Raw genomic sequence first — 26,688 nt, forward strand, 5'->3', positions numbered from 1 at the left:
CAAATATTAGTAGAAGTCTTTTATTTCGGAGCAGTGGGTTATAAAACAGTATTTTCTGGTCATACTCTTAGAAAATGAATTGAAAGTTATACTCACGAAGACGAGATGTTCACCGCAAGATGTCGCGTCGATCGCAGCCGTCCTGTCCACACTGCTTCGTATGTTCGACTCCGTCAGAATGACTTTGGCGTTTGGCTGCCTTTTTGAAAACTTCGACCCCCGACCAAGACGAATCGATCGAGTTGAAACTCGAAGGTGCAAGTTCAACATTCGCGACCTCTGTGCACTTGAAGATACAGATGCCAATCTACTTTCTGAAATATTTTAATGTATTCTTCATTAGAAAGGAATTTCACTTTTTCTGTATCCATACCTAGACTATCATAAGACAAATACGCACCACGCTAGTCAATTTCATACGATTATGTTCATAGTCCAGATATAGGCTACCGTATCACGCGACAAATATTCGCTACACTTCGCTCAATGTACCATTCAACACAAAATAAATTTCTAACTTCTGAATGGAATGAGAAATACAAACACAAATAACTCACTGTGTTATTCAGGAACCTTGCTGCTAACCGGCAAGCAAAACTGAACATTCCTGAGACTAACAGCTTGCTCCCCGAACGTGCGACTTACGCTATGAAATTCAGGAATTTAAGGCCGTTTTTCGTGGTAATCATGCCATTATGGCAACGGATCTTACCAGAGTTGGAAATCACGTTTGTTTCGCAAGGGATGGCAAATAACATTTTCGTGACATGATAAGTGAGGTATTTTTATATAGATTTCATACGATGAGAATTGGGACTTTGAATTTACGACATGCAAAGCGGGAAACCATGTTAATGAGGAACGCACTAACGAATTTTTACTGTATATTGTTATATTTTCAGTTAATTAATTTATTTTCAGAAAAACAGTAAGTCATATATACGAGGGCGAGTCAATAAATAAGTCGCAAAAGTGAATTGCGGCAAAAATAATGAAAGTAACTTTCTTAACATTGATTTCACTTTTCCACATATTCACCCTGTACATTCATGCACTTATCCCATCTCTTTATAAGTCTTTGAAAGCCAGCAGCAAAGAAGCCCTTTGGTTGCTGTCCCAGCCAAGGTGTAACCTCATCGATTACAGAATCATCTATATCAAAATGACGGCCACCCAAATGATTTTTAGGGGCCCAAACAGATGAAAATCACTGGGGGCTAAATCAGGAGTTGATCCACACGCTGCAATGTGGTTGCAGTTGACACCTCCACAGTACGACCAGGACGCTCCCCATTTCTGATGCTTTTCCTTCCATGGTTAAACTTCTGGATCCAGTTGAACACAGCTTTCCGTGAGAAACAGTTTTCACCATAGACGGGATGCACTTCTTCTGTGGACAGTCCTTTGGCCCACAAGAAACGCACAACTACACGCTGTTCTTCTCGTGTACAGTCATGCAACACATGTGCCATCGTGCACGAACAGCCTCTGACTGACCGAGTGCCTGCGAGATGTCGTAGGACAAGCATACATATGCTGCCATCTGCTGGCAAAACTTGAGCGCGTTATTTCAAATGGTATAAGGCATACACATGTTTGCGACTTATTTATTGACTCACCCTCGTACATACATCATCATAGACCATTATGCCTTTCAGCGTTTAGTCTGCATGTCTCTGTGAATTTACTAAACTTCGCCACAATCCTCTCTTTGCAATTAGAACTGCAGCCTCATTTGGTTCTACACCTTTTATCTTTAAATTGTTAGAAACTGAGTCTAACTGTCGTCGTCTTGGTCTCCCTCTCCTTCTCTTACTGTCCATAACAGAATCCATTATTCCCCTAGGTGACCTGTTCTCCTCCATTCGCCTCACATGACCACACCGCCAAAGCCGGTTTGTGCGTACAGCTTCATCGATTGAGTTCATTCCTAACTTAGCCTTTATCGCCTCATTCCGAGTACTCTCCTGCCATTGTTCCCACCGTCCAACTCGTTGGCTGAACGGTCAGCGTACTGGCCTTCAGTCCAGAGAGTCCCGGTTCGATTCCCGGCTGGGTCGGGGATTTTAACCTTAATTGGTTAATTCCAGTGGCACGGGGGCTGGGTTTATGTGTTGTCTTCATCATTTCATCCTCATCACGACGCGCAGGTCGCCTACGGGAGTCAAATAGAAAGACCTGCACCTGGCGAGTCAAACCTGTTGTGGGATATCCCGGCACTAAAAGGCATACGACATTTCATTTCATTGTTCCCACCTGTTTGTACCAGAAATCATTCTTGCTACTTTCATATATGTTACGTCTAAGTTATGAATAGGATATCCTAAGTCCACCCAGCTTTCGCTCCCATAAAGTACAGTTGGTCTGAACGCAGAGCAATGGAAAAATAGTTTCATCTGGGAACTGACTTCCTTCTTACAGTATACTATTGATCACAACTACGAGCTCACTGCATTAGCTTTACTGCATCTTAATTCATTCTCACTTACTATATTACTAGGGTTGGGGCAAGAGTCATGGCAACTATTTTTTTTTTTCTTGAAGATACCAGTCCGGTTGGAAAATGTGACATATACATCGAAAGAATAAGGTCTTAACTACATGTGTGGACTATGAATAGCACTGAAATATCGTAACACACTAATTTATTGCGGTAGTATACAGGGCAATATGGCCTTCCCGGTGCAAAAGAATGACAACACAGTACACATAAAGTTGACATGACAAACCTGGGCTTAAAGACCCTCAAAGTAGTCCCCTTCTACTGACACCACACGCTGCCAACTATGTGGGAGGCGCTGAATACCATCTGCTTCAGCATTTTCCGCACCATGTGTGAATTGGGTCACCTGTTGGCGCACAGCATTAACAATGTCCTCTCTTGTTGCAAACCTCCTACCACGTAGTGGTTCCTTAATCTTTCGAATGAGGTCAAAGTCACAGGGCGAAATTTCAGGAGAGTACAGTGGGCGCTCCAATTCTTCCCATCGCCAACGTCACAGTAGCTGCCCTACACACTCTACTTTATGTGGTTTTGCATTGTCGTGCAGGATTATTGCGCTGTCCGCAAGATCGGGACGTACGTCGTACCTGTCGCACCAGGAAGTCCCTGTAATACTGTGTAGTCACTGTTCTGCCATGTGGAACAAAGTGGCAAACAATGACACCCCTGACGTCATACGCGACGATCACCATCAATTTGACTGGGGAAGGATTCTGACGGACGTTCTGCCTCCTGGATGGTCCAGCATGTCGCCAATCCGTGGACTGACCTTTCAGTTTTGGTTCGTATGACCTGGCCCAAAATTCATCGATGGCGATTATTCGTGACGAATTGATTGCCATCCTGTTGCCAGCGTGCAAGGTGGTCGGAGCATATTGCATAGCGCACCCACCTTTGAATTTCCGTCAGTGCATGCGGTACCCACCGTGATGCGATTTTGTGCAGTTGCAGCTCATTATGCAATATCCTGTGGACGGTGCGTTTCTCGATGCCACTTGCCCTCTCAAACTCCAGTAGCGTCCACCGTCTGTCTTCATCCGGGAGCTGCTCGATGACGGCACGTGTCACGTCGGTCCACACACTGACAGGTCATCCCGAACATTGCTAATCACTGGTTGACACACGTCCTTACTGAAACTTTCCTACCCACCGTGCTACTGTACGGTATGATGGGGCATTATTCCCAAGGGCTTCCACTAATTCACTGTGACATTCAATTGCATTTCTCCCTCGGAGAATGGCTATTTTGATGTAAGCGCGCTGCTCAACACCTGTTACGTCCATCTCGCACAACACTCACCAACTGACTGATTTCACAGCTCTCACTGCGCTACTACCAGCTATCGCAGAGCCATCTGTTGTTCTGCATACACAGTATGCCTGCAGAACTTCCACATGACACATATACGTTTGCGATCCATTCACATATCTACAAGGGAAAAAAAAGTTGCCATGACTTTTGCCCCAATCCTCATACCATCCTGGGAGAACACACATCATAAATACCTGAAATTATCTATCTGTTCCAGCTTTGTATCACTAATCTGACATTCATTTCTTTGGGATTTCTTACCCGCTGACATCAGTTTAGTTTTTGAAAGGCTACATTTCATACCATAACTCATTGCACATATTTTCAAGTTCAAAGATATTGGACTGCAAACTTTCGTCACAATCTGCCTTTAAAACATCAGGCCAGACTGCTTACTACATTTCCACCTGACTGAATCCCTGCCTGCCACTTTATTCCTTTCAGCAGATGATCCACGTAAACTACGAACAACTAAGGTGAAAGATTACAGCCTTGTCTAACCCCTGTAAGTATCCTGAACCAAGAACTCATTCTACCATCAATTCTCACTGCAGCACAGTTTTCAACATAAATGCCTTTGATTGATTTTAATAATCTACCCTTAATCTTATAGTCCCCCAGTATGGCCAACATCTTTTCCCTCGGTACCCTGTCATATACTTTCTCTGGATCTACGAAACCTAAACATAACTGTCTATTCCTCTCATAGCATTTTTCATTTACCTGGCGCATACTGAAAATCTGATCCTGACAGCCCCTGTGATCTGAAACCACACTGGTTTTCATCCAACTTCCCCTCAACCACTGATCACAGCCTCCCTTCCAAGATGCCAGTGAATACCCTGCCTGGTATACTAATCAATGAGATACCTCAATAGTTGCTGCAATCCTTCCTGTTCCCTTGTTTATAGATACGTGCATTTACTCCTTTTGTCCAGTCTGAAGGTACCTTACCAACACTCCATGCTAATCTTATTCATCTATTCCTGCTGCTTTATGACAGTGGAGTTATTTACCACCTTTTCCACTTCCTCAAGCGTAATTTCACCAACATTCTTTTCCTCCTCCCCATGAGCTTGGTTGTTCATGACACCACCAGGAAGATTTTCTTTTACATTGAGAAGTTTTTCAAAATATTCCTTCCACCTGTCCAGTGATTCCCTGGGATCTATTTTGAGTTCACCTGAATTACCCAAAACACTTTTCATATTCTTTTTCTCTCCCTTCTTAAGATTCTTCATTACTGTCCAGAAAGGTTTTCCTGCTGCATGACCTAGTCTTTCCCGGTTATTACTAAAATCTTCCTACGACTTCTTTTTGTATTCAACAACTACTTCTTTTGCTTTGTTTCTTTCATCTATGTACAATTCCATGTCTGCATCACCCCTTGTTTGAAGCCATTTCGGATAAGCCTTCTTTTTACGTTTACAAGCTGCTCTTACTTCATTATTCTATCAAGATGTTCACTTTTTCTCATCTTTACACACAGTTGTTCCTAGGCATTCCCTTGCTGTTTCTACTACAGCATCCCAGTACGCCACCCATTCCCTTTCTATATCCTGACCCTGCTTACTTTCCACTCTTCGTAACTTCTCACTAATCATATCCATGTACTTCTGTCTAATTTCCTCATCCTGGAGATTTTCTATCCTTACTCGTTTGCAGACAGATTTCACTTTCTCTATCCTAGGCCTATAGATACTTAGTTCACTACAGATCAGATAGTGGTCTGTATCATTGAAAAATGCCCAGAAAACACAATTGAAGATTAACACTACAAAGAAAAAAAAACATAATGCTATTGGCTACAGATTAACTAGCGTTCATGCGAAAAGGAATTCATTAATAATTATGGTTTTGTAATACTTGCCTTTATTTTCTTATTGAACAACATTGTGCCAGTGTATAGATCAACTTGAGCATCAGTTGTATTACACTCAGTGGCCAAAAGTCACAGGAAGGGGTGTCCCATTAGATAATGTGCCGTGTATGACCCCTGAGCGTCACAGTTAGCTGCAGCGTAGCTGAGCAGTCTGTCACAGACACCATTGTCGTGAAGGTGGCATCATGTCGTGAGTTAACCGACTGTGAACGTGCGATGATCATCGACGCATGGCGCATGGGTCATAGCATTGCGGAGTATACATGCAAATTCGGGTTTCCAAGTTCAACAGTATTGAGTGTGGATCTCAATATTGCAGAGAGAATATTACCACTCGCATAAACCACCACTCGGGAAGGCCACGGGTGTTTAACGAATGGGCATCACGTTGTCTTTGCAGAACCATACTGGGCGCTCGACGGTCTACTGTGAGTCAGATCACAGCCCAATTGAATATTGGGTGTCAGGAATCCATTTCTCCCAGGACTGTAAGGAGGCAAGTGCACCTCATGGGCTTCACCAGCTGACGACCAAGTCGTGTCCCTTTGCTGACGCTTCGACACAGCTCAACGGCGTGCATGGACCCGCGAGCATCGGCAATGGACCATGGAACAGTAGCGGCGTGTGGTGTGGTCCGATGAATCTCGATTCCAGTTGTATCGAGCTGATGGGCACGTGAGAGTGTGGTGTATGCCCCATGAATCTATGGATCCTGCGTATCAACAAGGTCGTGTCCAGGCGGGAGGTGGCTAAGTTCTGGTCTGAATGGCATTGTCTTGCTCACAATGAGGGCCCATTATCTGGTTGCTGGGAGCACTGACAGGTGCACGTTATGTGGACATTCTTTCAGACCATCTGCATCGCCCACGAACCTGCTACGCTGGCGTAGACATGAAATTGAACAAATTTCATAAAACCTGAGTTGAAGTGCTAAGTGGACAAAATACATTAAAAGTTTTATAGTTTTATAGTACCAATATCTTAGAAATTTAGTCTGTATAAAGGGGGGCCAAAATTATTGATGAATATTCTAATTTGCTTCGTACTAAACTCATATACAACTTAACAGTTTCTTCTGGTTGAGTAAATAATTGGAGTTCCTAATAATGAAACCAACCCTCTTGTTAGCAGAACTGTACAGTTTTGCAATATAGCTGTTATTTTTAATTTGCTGTCAAAATTAGTTCCAAAATTGTTAATAGATGGTCAATTTCAATTGTTGTTTCACCAATACATTATGTTGGATTTATTTATACATTATTTTTTCCTTGTAAATACCATAACTCTACATTTGTTAACATTAAGGAATAACTTATTAGTATCACAATGTAATATAATTAATGTTCTGTTGCAAATCCTTCTCATCCCTTCTATTATATATGGATGGTCCTATACAACTTGACGCCATCAGCAGACAACAAACCATCAGAGTAATGAAGCATATCAGGCAAATCATTAAGTATAATGAGAAATAGGAGAGGGCCAAGATTGGAAACTTATGGCACACCAGAAGAACTATTAGAATTACATGAAATGTCACTTTTGAAGGAAAGAGATTGTTGTCTATAATTTAAATAAGAACATGATAATTGGAGTAATGGTTTAGAAACTCCAAACTGATGCAGCTTTGTTGAAAGAATTTTATGGTCAACCTTATCAAAGGCCTTTTCTAGATCCATATATATTACATCAGTTCTTCTATTGGTGTCTAATGCAGTGTATAAAACTTTTGACTAAAACCAAGCAAGTTTGTAACAAAAGGTCTGCCAGGCATAAAGCTATGCTGATATCGTGAGCTCTTCCTTAATATGATTGTAAATTCCAGAATACAGAATGTGTTCATATACTTTTGTTATAGCATTAATTACTGAAACAGGGCCGTAGTTTGGTATCATCTCTGAGTTGCATCCCTTGAGGACTGGAGTAATTTTTGCCTTTTTTCTGCTTTCCCGGAAAGCAGGACATCTCTAAAGAAAGATCTAAATGAAGGTTAACGATTAACCAGTATGTCAACAACAGCCCTTGATTAAATATGGTGAAATGCCAGCCAATCCACTGGATTTCTTAGGTTTTAACTTTCTATTAATAACTGTTCTTACTTAGTCTACTGGTGTGTGAGTTATGTTCAACTTATCGACCCTGGGCAAAACATAAAATTAATTCAAAGACAGTTGTTCCATGTTATAAGAAAAATCTGTGTTAACATACACCGATGAGAAATATTCGGCAAACCTGTCTGCAATCTTCCCAGGTGTTTAACAATTTTCATTCAGTGGAAATAAGTTGTCACTTGGACATGATTCCCACTTACTTTTCAAATATGTTCAAAACTGTCTAATAATTTTTCTTAACTCCATTTTCTAAATTATGAATATAAACAGCATAACCATGTGTAATTTTATTTTCAGGTCCGGTCGAAGCTGTCTAAATCTCTTATTGTAATATTTTGGAAAATTGTCTTGTGATAGCATATTTCTTTTTAATTTTTATGAATTGAGTAATATCATGTGTGAACCAGACTGGATGTCTAGACTTTTTAAGGAATACAATAAACTCCAGTCAAAGTTTCGTATATTACCATAAAGCCGCAAAAAAATTAGCCTTTTTAAAGTTGTAATATTCACTATTAATTTTAGGGGGCAATGGAACCTTTTTAATTGGTGGCAAAATTAATCAAACTACAGGGTGACGTAAGTCTTCAGGTACCAAAATGAATTTGTCATGCTTCAGTTCAACTTGAATATTATATAATACCATATTTAATGTCCTGAGAAAAATGTCCTGAAATTACAATTTTGAATAGTATGTGATGTTACTCTGAGATATGAGATAAACTGATAGACAACTTGTCATTGATTCTTGATTAAGGCTATAACTGGCATTGCTAATTTCAGTTATGTTGAAATCGCCCACAATAAGGCAGTCAGATGTTGTAAGACAATCTATGTATCCTTCAGATATGGAAACTTTGGAAGAAGGAGTAATGTAGATGCAAGTTATATATAAATGCTGAGTATAACCCTGAAGGTAAAGAGTTAGTGACTCACACCATTGCTCATTATAACTGTAACACAGTTTGGACTTATACCCCCTTTTTGACGGCTACTATAACTCCACCCCCTCCAGTCTTCCCAGGTATAATGAAATCCCTGTTATTTCTGAACACTACATAGCGATCATTGCAGAACTTACTATATTATATTCTGACCCAAGAACCTCTCTATCAGTACAATTACATCACAATCGCAGCAGATAAGATTTTTAAGAAATGTAACAGTTATTATTCTATGGCCTCAAATATTTTAATAATAAAATGGATAATTAATTTCCAGATATCAGTAAAATACTAGATAAAAATAACACTAGCCAACATGATTTTGCTGTAAAATAGAAAATATGTAATTTTTATTGAAATTGCTGCCCTGATTCCAAAAGTGATGCTATTCTTTTCCTATCACGTCTAGTTTTGATGCAATTCGGTGTTATAGTATCTGCATGAATTCGTAAGATGTAATGTCGAGAGATGTTCTCCCGCAAATTTTTTAGAATACAATTATGTGATTTGATTTGTTATTGTTTGCATTTTATTATAGGTTTATTGCTGTCTAAATTTTCATTTTGTAGTTAGGGGCTTCCTGGTAAATTCATAAGAAACTCCCGCAGATATGGAATAGACCGCGAGGTATGTAGGATTGAAGATATGACAGTTGAGCGTTTATCTTTCATCTTAGACCACTTGAATAATCAGACGTGTTAAAAGCCCCAGCCCGTATGGAATGTTTATGATGGACTGATAAAACAGTTTCCTTTCAAATATAACAGTCCGAAAGTATTATACTCAAGAAGTTGAATTTGTATTTTGTACGGATGTTTCAAATCTTCTACGTCAATTGGGAGAGAAAGAGTATGATCCTAGTAACTGGCGTGTTTTTATTGACTCTTCCAAAAGAAGTTTAAAGGCTGTTTTGCTTCATAATACAAATGCTCTGGCATCCGTACCACTTGCACACTCCACAAAAATGTCTGAAACACACGAGACCTTAAAGTTGGTGCTTGAAAAAGTTAAATATCTCAAGCATGGGTGGCAAATTTGCAGTGATTTGAAGATCATTGGATTGTTGCTGGGACAACAAAAAGGCTATACAATATTTCCCTGTTTCCTATGCGAATGGAATAGCAGGGCACGGGATAAACATTGGGATACAGTGAATTGGCCAGAAAGGAAACAACTACAACCAGGATCCAAAAATGTCTTATTGACCGTGAAAAAATTCTACTTCTATCCTTGCAAATCAAATTAGGATTGATGAAACAGTATGTCAAGGCATTAGATAAAAGTAGCTGATGCTTCCAATATTTATCCACTAAATTTCCCTCATTATCAGATGCAAAAATCAAAGAAGGTTATTTGATGGACCACAGACTCTTAAACTGATGAAGGATAAAAATTTCAGACATGATGACCAAAATTGAGAAAGAGGCATGGAATGCATTCAGAGATGTAGTAACTAAATTCCTTGGCAACATTAAGGACCCTCAATACAAAGAAATTGTAAGGAAAATGTTGGTAAAGTTTAAGGAACTGTTGTAATATGAGCTTTAAGCTTCATTTCTTAGCTTCGCATCTGGATTACTTCCCTCCAAATTTAATAATAATTTTGATGCTATTTGCTTTACATCCCACTAACTACTTTTTCGGTCTTCGGGGACGCCGAGGTGCCGGAATCTAGTCCCGCAGGAGTTCTTTTACATGACAGTAAATCTACCGACACGAGGCTGACGTATTTGAGCACCTTCAAATACCACCGGACTGGGTCAGGATCGAAGCTGCCAAGTTGGGGTCAGAAGGCCAGCCTCAACCGTCTGAGCCACTCAGCCCAGCCCCTCCAAATTTAGGAGCTGTCTGTGAAGAACAAGGTGAAAGGTTTCACCAGGATCTCAAAGATGCAGAACGACTCTATCAGGGACGTTGGGATGTGAATATGATGGGCGATTAGTGTTGGTTGATTGCACGGGACGACCCTTCTAGAGATCATTCAGGATCGTAAAAAAAAAAAAAAAAACGGAAATTCCATGGAAAACGGGAAAAGACGGAGGTGTGAATCTAACCTGCACATAATGTAAGTAACAAAACTATGTATGTTTAACCATGTAATGTTTATTCAAGGTACGGTTATATTAATTTAAAAGCAACTGTACATCCGAAAATGAATAGGCGCTTTATGCTTCAGTTTCACAAATTTCAATATACATTAAAATATAATACAAACCATCTACTTGCTTACAAAGCAGCATTTATGTGTATTTAACGCATGCAAAATATGATTACGTTTTGCAAGCTGAAATTTACATTAATACATCAAATTTAATCAATACTATGTATCAACAATTTTACGTAAGAACAAAATAACATTTTGTAAAATTGCCACTAAACCAGACGTGATATGCCACAACTAATTTTTTTCTTGAAATCTGCGTTAAGAAATTCATAAAACCCACCTATTTTCGTTTTTACCGCACAAAAAAAGTTTTTTTTTTTTTTTGCAGGTGAGAGTTTCCTAACTGTCTGAATAAATTTACAAACATATAAATCTGCATTTAACTTGAAAAATATTAAATATCTGCATTTAAAATGGAAATTATGAAAATTAATATTCATTAAATAAAATACACACTCGTCGTACCTTGTACTCACACTTACTTGTTACCTGCTTACTTACACATACGTTATTTGAAGGGCGCCAGCTGTCACTCAGTACAGCAATAATAGAATGAGACTCTTGACTATCTCTAGGGTGTGGGGTAATAAGCTTACTTTTGACAACATACCATATAAGTTCTGGGAAAAGGAGATTGGCGTTCGGTTTCCCCATTAATTTTGAGGTTAAGATATTTTACTTTCATTGAAATAAAACTGAATTCGTTTGATAGAACAATATATATTCTTTAAATAATATATCAAAAAATAGTGTGTCTTGTTGCGATAAAACAGATGAGAATGTGAAATTATGACATTGCAACTGAAAGAAACTAGGCATGAATTTGAATTCTTCTTGACCGGACATTTAACAATTTATACGAAATATTTCCCTCACTTATTCACTTGACTGTACCTTCAACACTTTTAGTGTAATTACGACGTATTCCTTTGATCTGGTGTTTACTGTAGATGTGTCACGCCTAACTTGGTGATACATCCTTGTGACTGCTTCTTCTCCATCTCATCTGACTTCTTTGTAAGTCAATATGGTATTACCTCTTGGTAGGTCCCGGGTTGCCCTCTCTGACTTCATGGTAAGCCCTTGCGTCCGTGTCTTCCACTAAGTGACGGACCAACCATTTGGTCTCACTCTCTCAATGACCAATAATGGCTCACTGAGTCTTCACCATCTCTCGTTCACACTGGTTGACTGACCAGCTAAGGCCTCTTGATCTAGTAGACTTCTTCACTGTACTGCATCCGTATAAGTAATGACTGACGCTACAATATGCACCCACCTTATATAGACGTTGGTTGACACCGCTACGTAATCTCCAGAAATAACAATGACATACTCCCACCTACGCGACAGATATTACATCCAGTGGTGAAATAGCCCCGGGCCGGCCGACTCTCCTGAGCGCATATCTAAGGCCTATATTACACTATCACATTTCTGTGTCACAGAATGTGATAACATCTTTAGTCACATGTATGTGATCAAATGTGCTCATTCAGTATATTACACTATGTCAAAGCTTTTATCATATGTTATGTCACAGTTCTGTAAAGATGGATCCACAACAGTTCTATGCATGTGCTGCAACTGTAAGTGCAGTAATGGTTATCGCATTAATACTAAAGAAAAGATCAAAGAAGAAACGCATTTGGGTTAGAGAATGGGTAGGAAGAAGAGATACAAGGGGAATACACCAGACACTACTGAGAGAGCTTAAATGTGAAGATGTGAAATCCTACACTAAGTACTTAAGAATGGATGATGAAACATTTCAGTTTGTTGTTTCGAAAGTATCACCGTATATAGCAAAACAAAGTACTCACTTGAGGAACCCTATAAGTGTGGAAGATCGTGTTATGGTAACACTGAGATTTTTGGCTACTGGAGAAAGTTTTTCAAGCTTACAGTTTAGTACCAGAATTCCACAATGTACTATTTCAAAAGTTGTTCCAGAAACCTGTGAAGCTATCTACAAATCAATGAAAGATGAATACTTGAAGGTAATTTTGTTGTTATTTTATATCATGCTCACTGTTGTAGAATTTGAAACACAAGTAGTACCCCTTCAGCCCCGAACCTGTTCTTGCATTCGATGTGTTACATTTTTCTCAAATAACTTTTAAAAATCACCATAGAAAATTAATGTGTTTCACCAAGTTGTTTTATGACGTGTAGCATATATGCTACATCAGGACTCAGGCTTTCCTCCCCCTGTGGGTGGGAGTGGTAGAATAACACCCACGGTATCCCCTGCCTGTCGTAAAAGGTGACTAAAAGGGGCCTCCGAACTTTGGAGCGTGGGTTGGCGACCATGGGGCCCTCAGCTGAGTCTTGGCATTGCTTCCACTTGTGCCAGGCTCCTCACTTTCATCTATCCTATCCGACCTCCCTTGGTCAACTCTTGTTCTTTTCCGACCCCGACGCTATTAGGTTTGCGAGGGCTAGGGAGTCTCATTTTCACGCCCTTCGTGGCCCTTCTCTTTCTTTGACCGATATCTTCATTTTTCGAAGAGTCGGATCCCTTCCATTTTTCCCTCTGATTAGTGTTAAATAGAGGATGGTTGCCTAGTTGTACTTCCTCTTAAAACAATAATCACCACCGCCACCACCTCAGCCTTTCCTACCATTATTATTATTATTATTTTTTTTAAATTGTTTTGTATTATTGTAAGTAAACAAAACCACATGTAGAGCATATGCTACATACGGACTGAGGAGGAAGCAAAAATATGGAAATGCACACATAACAATATGATTTATTGTGCTACAAGAATGATGAATACTTTACAGAATATCGGTTACATAATACACATGATCTTGTGTCAGCTGTTCATTATCTATTGAATCACCAGATGCATGGCTCAGAATTACATTTTCACTGAGAGAGAGGGATTGGGGACTTAAGGAATCAGCACAAGGGCTTGACTCAGAAGTGTGTGATACATCTGGACAAGCTGAGTCAATCATGTTCCATGTATCCATAACAACTTGTTGAATTTTTCTCTTGGTTTGCTGAAAAATATGATCATTGCTGGCATTCTTGATGTCCCTTAATTCAGAAACAATGAATTTCCCGAAGTTATCTAAAGAATCATCTTCTTTTTCGCTTGGGTATTCCTTTACAATTTTAGACATTTGGGACATAGTTTTAGAAGCCTCCGACAATAAAGAATCATACAATGATTTATTCTTCTTTTTTGGTGGTGGTTCTAATATGTAAGAGTGATCATTAGGTACAGTTTCAGCTCTTGAAGTTGAAGACCTGGGATCGTTATTTTCATATGGAGGCTGCTCCTGTAAGAAAATAAGTAAATAAATAATAAAATAATATTTTCCTGTTTTAGGTACCTTCAAGTGAAGATGAATGGAAAAATATTGCAAATGATTTTGAGAAGAAGTGGAATGTTTTTAACACTATTGGAGCAATGGATGGAAAGCATATCCGCATTACCTGCCCACATAATAGCGGATCCCATCACTTCAATTATAAATCATACAATAGCATAATTTTATTTGCCCTTGCTGATGCAAACTATAAATTTATATATGTAGACATTGGAACAAATGGTCGAATAGGTGACAGTGGAGTATTTGCCAAAAGTGCTCTTCGGCGCTGCCTGATTGATAGGGACATGTTGAAAATACCAGGTGACAAGCAGTTGCCCAACTCTAATATTTCCTTACCATATGTAGTACTCGCTGATGATGCTTTCCCGCTCAGTTACAACGTCATGAAGCCTTATCCTTTAGCAAATATAACAAAAGAGGAAAAAGTATTTAATTATAGATTGTCTCGAGGAAGAAGAATGATTGAGAGCTCATTTGGCATTTTGGCTAGTCGGTTTCGTGTCTTCTTAACCACAATTAACCTATCTCCTGCCAAAGTCACAACATTGACTCTAGCAGCATGTACACTACACAATCTTCTAACAGAAAAAAGAAGATTTTTGTACACCCAGAGGGAGCTCTATTCAGTTCAAGACGATGGCTACCAGTATTTAGAAATAAAAACCCATGAAGAAAATCAGGAAATGCAAGCCTTAGAAAGACAATTAAATTCAGGATACGGTCGTCATGGCCGAGAGATTCGTGAGGCATTCAAAACATTCTACAATGGCGTAGGGAGAGTCCCATGGCAAAATAAGTATATGTAAGTGCATTGAAGGCCTACTTACTGGTTCTTCAATATCGTCATTTTGTGTCTCAGGTTCCGAAGCGTTGAGGTTTGAAATAGATTTGTCAGCAGCAGTTGAACCATCCAAGAATGACAGTAATGGATACCAGTAGGCTGTAGGTGTATAAATGTCATTGCTACCTTGACCACTCCTTTTGCTATTAAGTATCTGTAAAAAATATAGACATCCAAATAAGCCTATAATGTACTTCCATTAAATTTCACAGTAATGTATGTGATCTACATGCAATAGGCCTCTCTTTTATTTTAAAAACTCATACCGGTAAGCAGAAAAATAATATACTATATATAGTGTTTCTTTACAAAACATACTATAATAAAAGATTGAATTTGTACTATTTTAATGTGTATTGTATGTGTCGTCATAAGGTATTGGAGTCATGTTATGGCAAATTCGTGTTCTACCTGTTTTCACATTCTATAAGTACCTATTATCTAACCTTAAAAATAACCAAGATTATTCAATGAATGTTAATTATCAAATTTATTATTTTTTACAAACTATAACAGCAGCAAGAACAGTAATTAATAAATAGTTGTAATAATTACTCACTTTCATTTTCTCCCCCAGATATTGGCTTCTCAGTCCATTTAATTTCTTCCTTACGTCATTCGTTGTACATCCGTCTTGTATGACATTTATGGCTTCCGCAATATTTTTATAAATTTCCAGTCTTTTGTTCCTGTTTTTATAATCTTTATGCTTCGAATTGTACAACATTTCATGTGACTCATAATGTGAAATAAGAAGTTTTGTGGTTGCCACAGACCATGTGTACTTATTACCCGCCATTTTCTTCTGCCTTGTCAGAGATTTGATCAAAGGTATGATGGTGAGTATAACTTTTATCACAGAACTTTGTCACAGCTAGATGTGATCAAAGATGCCATATTACACTGTAAAATATTTTATCACATAAATATTATCAAACTTCTGTGACACAGAAATGTGATAGTGTAATATAGGCCTAAATAAATACGATGCCGTAGCCATGAAGTGGCGATGACTTGGCAGAATCGCCAACACTATTGCAATATAACAACGTCACTTCCAATCTCTGATATATACAACAATTCTCACTGTACAGGTATTGAGTGTTATTCTACACATACGTATATATGCATACATCTAAGTACAATCTTGCAAGCAACAGGCAATTGCAAAATCGAATTGAATAAAACGGATAATTACAATAATAGTAACAATATCACAGATAACATAATAATACGGACATAATAATAATAATAATAATAATAATAATACAGATAAAATAATAAACATACAGATATCATCTTGTAACGGGATTTGAACCGTTACACAGGCTAGTGTAATTCAACAATTTCAAAGAAAAATTAAAATTAATTTCTATGCAAACACATGGTGAACACAGCTTACTAATGACCTCATTAGTACTTTGTAATCATGATCTTTCCACTTGTACTAACTCAGAGGTTTTTATGGTCCATTTTGCGCTGTAGCTGCTTTGCCTTTGCAGATAAGACTTCTAGCTGAGGAAAGTGGCTGATAAATAAAGATTGGGTGGTAGTTGACTTGCCAACGTAGGTTGTGCATAAGGTTCGCTTGACTAGTAATTGCTCTTTATGGATTCTTCTAGAAAATGTAACTGTAATTCCAGAAGTTGGATGATTAGTGACCGTTTTTCAGTCGATGACATGCATCAGTTATGTCCTTCAAACCTTAATCTAAAGCCTTCCCTGTGTTGACAATAGTCTGCACAACATCCGCATTGGGGGACTCGGAACAACAAATTTTACCATAGTATTAGACCTTGAATATTGTTCAAGGTCATCGCACACACGGCGAGTTCAATTACCATGTTCGTCTGGTTTTCTGTTACCAAATTGTCTATAATGTTTGTTGCCTGTCTCTTATTTCCTGTTGTTTACTGATAGGTTTACTGTTTTCGTGCAATCTCTCTTGCATGATTAGCAGTAATTTATAAATATCACCAGCAGCTTTAAATTTGTATCCTTTCTCTTTCATTCCAGAATTTTATAACATGTTTTTCCTTATTTACAGGTACTATCAACACTGTTCCTGCTACAAGGTGGTTGGTTGGCTTATGTATTCTTTCAAATGTTGCATCTCTGTATTTGGCCTATATTCTGTACTTTATTCTGTATGACTTCTGTGTTGTATGTGTCAGTACATATGTTGTGAATGCTATAAACTTTGTTTTGTCTGTAATGAAACTCAGAGAAGTGAAGAACTTGGAAGGCAAAAATCAAGATGGAGCAACTAATAAAAAGATGAAATAATTTTCTTTGGAATATTTTTTGTCCTTTATCTTCAACTTTTATTATTTTTATTTTTGGAGCATAATTAGCCAAATGTATTGGAATCTGTGTTGGTTTGATACATCCTGACTTCATTTTACACACTGGTTTCTTAAGAATTGTTTGGTTTTCTGTAATTTACTGAAAGTTGTTGAAATTACAGATTATACAGATATTGAACTATTTGTGACTGAAAAAGATCACAATATCTTTTAACACTGCTATTTTCATATTTACACCAACTGGAAAATATTCTCCTCTTGTTGCCTTTTTCTTTTGATGAATATTTACATATTTGTGGAGACTTAATGCAGTTTCTGTTTAGAATTTATTGTTTTGAAATTGTAAAGAAGTGCTGCTTTAGCTGCCGTTACTACAGAGGCATATGAAACTAAATCATTTTACAAGTAACACTTTAGGAAATAAAATGTGATGAAGGAAAGGCAGCTCATGGAAGAAAGAAAAAAGTCGTTTTAAAAAATAATAGGTTTTTACCTCATTTGCACAGATGAGTGCCAAACATTAGGAGACTTTGGGCCACGTGAGGTGGCCAACATTTCTTTTGAATATCTTGTCTCCTTGGTGAGGTGAGCTTCTGGAGAATTGATGGTTAAGTAGAATGCCTAAGATATTATGGGTCCTGTATATTCCATGATGTTCAGTTAGGTTAAGACTGGGCCTTTGTGTCTAATCTCGGTATTAACTAATTTTTTTGCAATTTATAAATTCCATTGTGGGGTTCCATGTTGGCATTAAACTCAACTTTGGTTTATAAGAGATGATTTCTGCGTTCCAATACTTCTTAATGGCTAATCTATGATTACATAAACTTAGCCTATCCTCTGTTTTAGACTTAGCTTAACATCTAATTAGTACATGTTAGGTTCTGATTTGTGGGACATCTTCAGCTAAAAAAAACATGCAGAATAAAAATGACACAGATATTAAACGATTAGGTGATTTAAAATTGTTTAAAATATGTTCATCATTGGTAAAATGTTAGGTGACACTTAAGAAAGCATGGTAACATTCCAATCTATGAAGAATAACGTGCACTAATGAAAAGCATACCTGCCAAACCTTCCTATTTACCCGGAAACTTTACGATTTTTAACTCTTCTTCCGGTTTTCTGATTTATTTTTATGTCTTCCTATTTTTGACCAATATAATCTCCAGTACGGTGAGTACTCTTCTCCTAGGACGAATTCTTATGTGCTTGTGTAATTTACGCAACCTCGTTTTTAAGCATATTTACCGGTATTTGATGCTTTATTTGGCGGGCGGATCATCCGTCGTCTTCGTGTATCGTATTTCCCGCTCACTACAGCAGCGTGTGTGCTGTTTAGGTGGGAATTCGGGACGGCAATCGTCCTACGAGTCAGAGAAGGTCATGCGCACTAGCGACCGCTAGGGATTCCGTTGATCGGGACGAAAGAGTGAGTTCGTTATTGTGTGGTTCGCGCGCTAGTTTCTGTGCGTAGTTTCGTTGGGTTTTAGACCACGTGTTTTTTTTTTTTTTTCTTCTTGCGGTTCTGTGATTTTCCCCCTCTACGAGACATATTGATCTCTTTTGTATGTGGTAGTTTCGCGTATTTCAGTGCTTTTGTGTTGATCAGAGTTCATAATTTTAATGACTTCAATGTATTTCAGAGAGTTGTGTCGGTGACAGTTTGTGGTATTTTCTCTTCACATGATGACTACAAAACATAAAAAACATTATCTCCAAGTTTTCAGGGATAACTATAAAACTGAATTTCCGTTCATTTTACAGTCTAATAAAGGAAACTATTATGCATTTTGTTCCGTGTGTCGGTGTGATATTAATATCTCGCATGGAGGGAAAACAGATATTGTAGCTCACATTGTCACACAGAAACACAAAGATAGTGCTAGCTGTCTCGAGAGGAACAAAAAATTAAGTAATTTTTTGTACGTGGGAAGGAAGATGATCCAGTCACTCGAGCAGAATGTTTGTTTACGGCGTTCATTGTCGAACATAACCTTGCATTGTCTTGTTCTGATCACGCAGGGCTATTGTTCCGAAAGATGTTCCCAGATTCAGACATTGCGAAGAAATATGCGTGTGCTAGAACAAAAACATCTGCCATAATTAATGAAATGGCCCGTGATGCAGATAGTAAGGTGATTCAAACTTTAAAGACTGAACCTTTTGCGATTTCAACTGATAGTAGCAATGATAAAGATCCTATCGTCGTCTCGTTTTTCAACAAAGAATTGAAAATGAAAATCGTTTGTTATCCATGGAAAATTTGGAAGACCGGGCGAGTTGGCCGTGCGCGTAGAGGCGCGCGGCTGTGAGCTTGCATCCGGGAGATAGTAGGTTCGAATCCCACTATCGGCAGCCCTGAAAATGGTTTTCCGTGGTTTCCCATTTTCACACCAGGCAAATGCTGGGGCTGTACCTTAATTAAGGCCACGGCCGCTTCCTTCCAACTCCTAGGCCTTTCCTATCCCATCGTCGCCATAAGACCTATCTGTGTCGGCGCGACGTAAAGCCCCTAGCAAAAAAAAAAAAAAAAAATTTGGAAGGCAACTCTACTGGTATTAATATTGCTAATTTGCTCCTGGATGTTCTGAAAAGATATGACGTTCCGATGGCAAACTGTATAGCTTTTAGCGCAGATAATGCTCCTGTTATGATGGGAAGAAAAAACTGTGTTGCTGCTAAACTAAGAGAGCAGCGCGAAAACATTATTATTATTATTATTATTATTATTATTATTATTATTATTATTATTATTATTATTATTATTATTATTATTATTATTATTATTATTATGGGATGCCCATGTCATTTGATTAATTTGGCTGCCATGAAGGGTGGAGACTCCCTTCCTGTCAAAAGTGATGAGATGCTAGTTGATATTTATTATTATTTAGACAAAAGCTCGAAGAGAAAAGATCATTTCAACATGTATCAAGCTTTGTACCAAACTGATGTTAGAAAAATATTAAAGCATGTGTGTACACGCTGGTTATCCTTGGGGAAATGTTTGGAAAGATTGATTTCAGAGTGGGAGCCACTCAGGGGCGTATTCTCCTGGAATGCAAGGCATTCACTGCATGCGTTATGATAACACAAAGAACTGTCTGATGTACGATTTTAGGTTGTTTTAAGTCAAATATTAACGATTTCATCTCTCAGAAGTTCAAAAGGTCCGCGCAACTGTACTAGTTCCGTTGCTTGACTACGTGTGGTGCTGGTGTAAGTCTCGCCGTCTACTCCTCTCTAGGAAGAAAGAGACAGCATGGCGGAGTTAAGGATGCAAGGCATTCAATCTTAAAATTGCATTCGGTGGCAGACGTAGTTCTGAAACCCTCCGAACGATGTCGCTGCAATTGAAACCTGGTCAGAATTTGTCACCCCATACCCGTGCTACCCTCTGCCATCTGTTAGCAACTTGGAGAAAGTCGACATGTTTACAGCGAACGGGACCCACAGATTATCCCCCAGCGAGAACCCAACGTGACGAAACTGACCAATGCCACTGAGGTGATTTTCCTCCAGTGCTTCAGTTGTGGCTAACTAGTGAGTTAATTCATTGTGTGTTTTGCTGATTAGTGAGTTCATTCTGTGTGTGCTGTTCCTGTGCTATTCGTCGTTTTCGGTCTCTTATTATATTTTGCGCTTATTGTGGTATTAACGATGGACGAGTCTAAAACGGATATAATTGTAAATCAGTTTACTGGCCGTTCGTTTGATGAAAAGATTCAAATAGTTCAAGCCGGGAGACCTCTACCTTCCCTCGTATATTTCTTCTTTACCGGGCGAGTTGGCCGTGCGTGTAGAGGCGCGCGGCTGTGAGCTTGCATCCGGGAGATAGTAGGTTCGAATCCCACTATCGGCAGCCCTGAAGATGGTTTTCCGTGGTTTCCCATTTTCACACCAGGCAAATGCTGGGGCTGTACCTTAATTAAGGCCACGGCCGCTTTCTTCCAACTCCTAGGCCTTTCCTATCCCATCGTCGCCATAAGACCTATCTTTGTCGGTGCGACGTAAAGCCCGTAGCAAAAAATTCTTCTTCTTCTTCTTCTTAATCTGCTTACCCTCCAGGGTTGGCTTTTCCCTCGGCTTTTCGGACTGTATCCCACCTGTATCGCCTCAAGGGCAGTGTCCTGGAGCTTCAGACTGCGTCGGGGACAAAACTGGGGAGGATGACCAGTACCTCGCCCAGGCGGCCTCACCTGCTATGCTGAACAGGGGCCTTGCGGGGGATGGGAATATTGGAAGGGATAGACAAGGAAGAGGGAAGGAAGCGGCCGTGGCCTGAAGTTAGGTACCATCCCGGCATTTGCCTGGAGAAGTGGGAAACCACGGAAAACCACTTCCAGAATGGCTGAGGTGGGAATCGAACACACCTCTACTCAGTTGACCTCCCGAGGCTGAGTGAACCCCGTTCCAGCCCTCGTACCACTTTTCAAATTTCGTGGCAGAGCCGGGAATCGAACCCGGACCTCCGGGGGTGGCAGCTAATCACACTAACCACTACACCACAGAGGCGGACTCTCGTAAATTTAAAAATAGAAAACAAGAATTGTGTACGCACGTTCAATCCAGGAACTTACAGTAAAACTGTTTGGCTCGAGTTCACTTACATGTAATTAGGGTGAGTAGAATTGAAATTTACTTAATACATTGTGTTAACTGCATGGTTACTAGTTGCATGCCTCAGTGGAGATTCCAGGATACGCCACTGGACCCACTTCACAGTTTTTTTAAGGATGAGGTATAGCGGTCCAATGGCACAGACACATCTCTGAAGTATTTCCAAATTCCCAAGCCAAAGGCACATGAAGATACAGAAATGGAACGTGGTCCTTGTGTCAGTAGAGTACAAGACCAAGCTTCTGTTATTTCTGGAGAAAGGAAGGCGGAGAGTAGTTCATCTCCATCTCTGAAGAAAATAAAGGAGTCTAGTTGCACTGCCAGTGTTTAACGAGAGGAGAGACTATTTCTTTTTCTGTCTTCAAACTTTAATAAAGCATTTTGCTCATTTCTGGCATTTATCATCCCTACATTTGAGAAAACTAATAAAGTTCTTCAGTTGCAAGCACCTCACATTCTTGTCATAAAGTCAATGCTGACGGATATGTTGAAGGACATTCTGTGTAGGTTTATTAAGCCAGTGGATATAAAAAAATATCCTACAGTTTTAGAAGTAGTCTATCACACGAGAGAGAATCAGAAAGCTGATGATGATTTAGTAATAGGCTGTTCAACATCTCATCTTGTAGAAAATCTGGCACCTGAGAAGAAAAACTTTTATTTGCACGCCACGAACTATTTTATTGCAGTTTGTAATTATATTATTCATAAATTGAATTTGAATAGTGATGTTTTTGTTAATGCTCAAGTAGCTCAGATAAATTCTTTGCAGACTTCTTCCTTCAATGCCATGAAGTATTTTGTTTCAAAGTTTCCTGTTACATTGCCAGTGAAAGATGGTGAAGATGACCAAGAAGCAATGGATGCATTACAGTGCCAGTTTTGTGCTCTCCAAGTGGAGGATTTACTATTGTCTGTTGTGTAAGAAGAAAGAGTAGATTGTTCTTGGTCTGCTATAGGGGATATACGAGGTGCAGATGGGTGTTTCAAATATGATATAATCGCAAAAGTAATGCTCTCAATATTGACAATTCCACACAGCAATGCCGAGTGTGAAAGATTGTTCAGGCAGGTAAAAAAAGACGAGGACACAATTCCGATCATCTATGAATGATGAAAATCTTAGTAAACTATTGGTGGTCAAATGAAGTCTTAAGTGGAAAGTGTTATGAGCAGCAGTGTGACAGTGCATTGTTGAAGAGGGCAAAGTTAGTTGCCAGACACAACAGTCTCTATCACCTACATGTGTATATTCTTCACCATTTCCTAAGTTGTAGTAAGTTCTTGACTTATCTGTCTAAATGTTACTATTCGTATGTATGTGTCATAAATGAGAATGATTATTAGGTACGTTTTCTTGCAATCGTGTTTGTTTTCTAAGTTTAAGATTTTAAATGTAATGGTTAATTCGCATTGTAACTGTAGATATGTATGCCTTTTATCTTGTCCTCTTTTTACCGAGACCGTGGCGTAATACACTTGATGAAATCCAAGAATTAAAAAATCTTCCTATTTTTGATTTATAAAAGTTGGCAGGTATGGAAAAGTGTTGCTGAGAGTTGACTACTTTTCTTCCTCTTCTAGGAGCAAGTTATTATTGTCATTAATGCTGCATTGTAATTTGATGAATATTAATGGTTGTTTGAACATATTTATGTGAAATTAGTGCTGTTTACTTACATTTTTGTGGATGTTAGTTTCTATTTGGACAAGGAGAATCTCCCTTAAACCATAGTTGTAGTTTGGTAGGAACGTAGTGTTATTTTTCATTAATAATGTGTAGTTAGGAGCATGAGTGCCCGCAGGATCTTTTCTGGGGGTGAGGGGCACATTAACACTTTTCTAGATCAACTTTCCTGCTATAAATAATATTCATTACTTCGTTTCATTAGGTGATGGTGATACGCAACCAGCCCCACCCCTGCCCTTTTTCGTTGCATTTCTTACTTGCTTCGTTAAATGCAGCACTTCGCTGCTCTGAAACCGTTGGCTACGTTATGGCCGGAATGGATGGATATTTAGCATTTAGTTCATGGATTTTGACCAAAAAATTTTGTTTTTCCTCTTCTGTGATTCATTATCAAAAGGTTCAGTTCTTAAAATGGTTACAAATAATATAATGATCATGCCGTATTTCCAAAAATTAGAAATCAAGCCGTTCTTAAAATGGTAATGTTAACCAAGTTGGCGGATTTTCTAAACAAATGTATATATTTGGAGATAACACTATGTTAAATTAAACTGTAGAAATATATCTAAAACTCAACCTGACTAATTATTCGAATAGCGCACACATTGGAATCATTTGTTAGTTACTTAAAAATAATGTTCCCAAATGTTTTAAAAAAATCTAGGTTTGTACTCTTCTTCACAGCCAATCTTCAACATCTTGCAGTGCTCTTGAAACACTTGTACGGAGTGATAAACTTTGTAATATTCATTTTATTTCCTCACAATTTCATGACGGTGGTAAAAAGCACAGGCTACGCAACTGTTCTGTCTACTTTAAATGAGAAGAAAAAAGTACGAATCAAAAATCTGTACTGATTTTGCAGCATTATGAATATGTAGGCTTGGTTTTGTAATATGATTTCCAGCTTACACATTCATTCAATCAATCAATCTGCATCCACCATTAACCTGTCTATTTTGTAGATATTAGAAACAAATTTCATGGAATGCAAAAAAATCTTCTCTTTTTAATGTCTTCATAACACAGGGATGGCGAGAATACAGCATCAGTATGGTCTTGTTTTGTTCTCCAAAACGCGATTCTAGGGACTGTATCAGTGAGTCCATGTAGGGAATGTAGATTGAAACTCCTTAATAGTCCTCAGCCCTACTTTCATTGTGGTTCGCCCTGTGTCGCTGCTTGGCAGCGAGGCGAGGGAACGTTATTTCAAATTAGAAGCTGTCCCCTCACATCTACCATTATTCTTTGAGAGTGGGCAATTGCGTTTGATCATTGCTTTTTAAAAAGGTCCAGTAGCAACAAGATATGTTCTCTAAATTTGAAGAGCTCCAGTCCGTCTGCGTGAAGGGAGTTTGTCACGGGTTCTAAAATGCCAATGTATTTTGCCATTACGTGCATTGCAACAATAAAGGCCGAGTTCGGTGTTGAACAGTGAAGGTTATATGCACGTTGTCGAGTCTTGGAATTGAAACTTTGCCATTCAGAAATATTTTCGAGAGCCTTCATGATACTAGAAAAGTTTTCTAAAAAGAGCCTAATGCTTTTGTACCTTGAGGACCATCTTGTTTCACAGAAAAGAGGTAAGTTGCAGGTCTGCTTTCTTTGGAGTGGACTTTCATGAAGAAAGTGAATTATTTCTTTGATGGTACCTGCTGCATTATTCACAACAGAGTGTTCATTGAGGTCGTTTATTACCAGGTTAAGTTTATGACTAGCACAGTGACAGAAAATAGCCTTTTGATACCTACCTTGTATTAATTTTCCAACTCCACCTTCACGTCCTGCCATAGTAGCACAACCGTCGAAATTTGACCACATAGTTTGGTTAAATCCAGACCAGAGCTTGTTAAAAAATTCAGAATTGAATTTGCGATTGACTTGGCATTCATTTCTTCCAACGGCTGAAACCCAAGGAATTCTTCACATACTTTAAAATAATCACTAGATGTATTCATGACGAACCGAGTTCCAATAGACACCTGCTCAGTTCCAGATATCTCGGCTGTCTCGTCAGCAATAACAGAGAAAGCATTGCATGAATTTGCTTCCATAACCAGTATCTCTCGTAATTCCTGTTCACAAAATTTCATTTCATTTTGAATTCGATGAGGAGTGTAATTGGAATTTTTTGCAGAATTTGAGAGGTGTTCTTGTAGTAGAGCATCTCCCGCTTCCAGGTGGAATTCCAATAAATCATGGAAAATTCCACTGTCTGACGTTTTCCCTCCAAGTGAGATACCATGGGTGCCACAGAAAATAATAGTTGATAAAAATTGGTCCCAGTTTCTTTCTATTTTGTTCAGTGTGATGGTGGAGACTACTATTGATTTGATCAGCTACCGCGAGATGCCTTCCTTCATAGATGTTCACAAAGTTTTTTGCCTTTTCTGATGGTTTTCTATGCCAATTTGATTTTATATGATCTTTGGCGCTGGCATTGAAGTCCTTGTATTTTGTGAAAGGTTTCGTAATTTATGAATCTTGAAGACCTCTTTTAACGCTCGGCTTAAATAGAATCGCGTTCGGCATAAAGCGCCCTACAGTTCACGATAATAGCATAGCCACGTAGAATAATCCTTCAACCGCTGGTGTATGAAAGCGCGGATGGTTCCAGCTCGCAAATCACCTTTAAAATCACAGGTTACTTGTGGGACCCATGGTTTTAACAATAATTCATACATAAGAGTGTCACATATATTTTCCTGCATTAAGAACATGCCGATGTCTTTTCTGTCACTTTCACCTTTCAGGAACACTTCAATAATAATCCCCCCTTGAAGTTCCGCTTTATCACAGCATTGTTCTATATCTTTGTGAAGATTCCAGTTCGCGAACACAGCACACTTTGTTCTTTTCAACACTGTCACTTGACGCACTTATTTCCTCAGAACTGTCAGCCCCTTCACTTAAGTTACTAAGTTTAGCCTTTTTGAAAAACCGTCTTATATCCATTCCTAA

At 38.8% G+C, this 26,688-nt stretch overlaps 1 protein-coding gene across 2 annotated transcripts in view; it reads left to right on the forward strand.

Moving 5' to 3' along the window:
- The window catches only part of Vkor (Vitamin-K epoxide reductase), a 73,312-nt gene extending 55,920 nt beyond the window's left edge, over positions 1 to 17,392 (forward strand). For both annotated transcript variants that reach the window (XM_067139821.2, XM_067139822.2), the window contains one exon: positions 17,153 to 17,392. In XM_067139821.2, the coding sequence (XP_066995922.1) occupies positions 17,153 to 17,391 (239 nt within the window). In that variant the 3' untranslated portion in view covers position 17,392. The remainder of the gene's footprint in view (positions 1 to 17,152) is intronic.
- Positions 17,393 to 26,688: the final 9,296 nt, after the last annotated feature.

Source organism: Anabrus simplex, chromosome 2 (assembly GCF_040414725.1).
Source record: "Anabrus simplex isolate iqAnaSimp1 chromosome 2, ASM4041472v1, whole genome shotgun sequence".
Classification (NCBI taxonomy): Eukaryota; Metazoa; Arthropoda; class Insecta; order Orthoptera; family Tettigoniidae; genus Anabrus; species Anabrus simplex.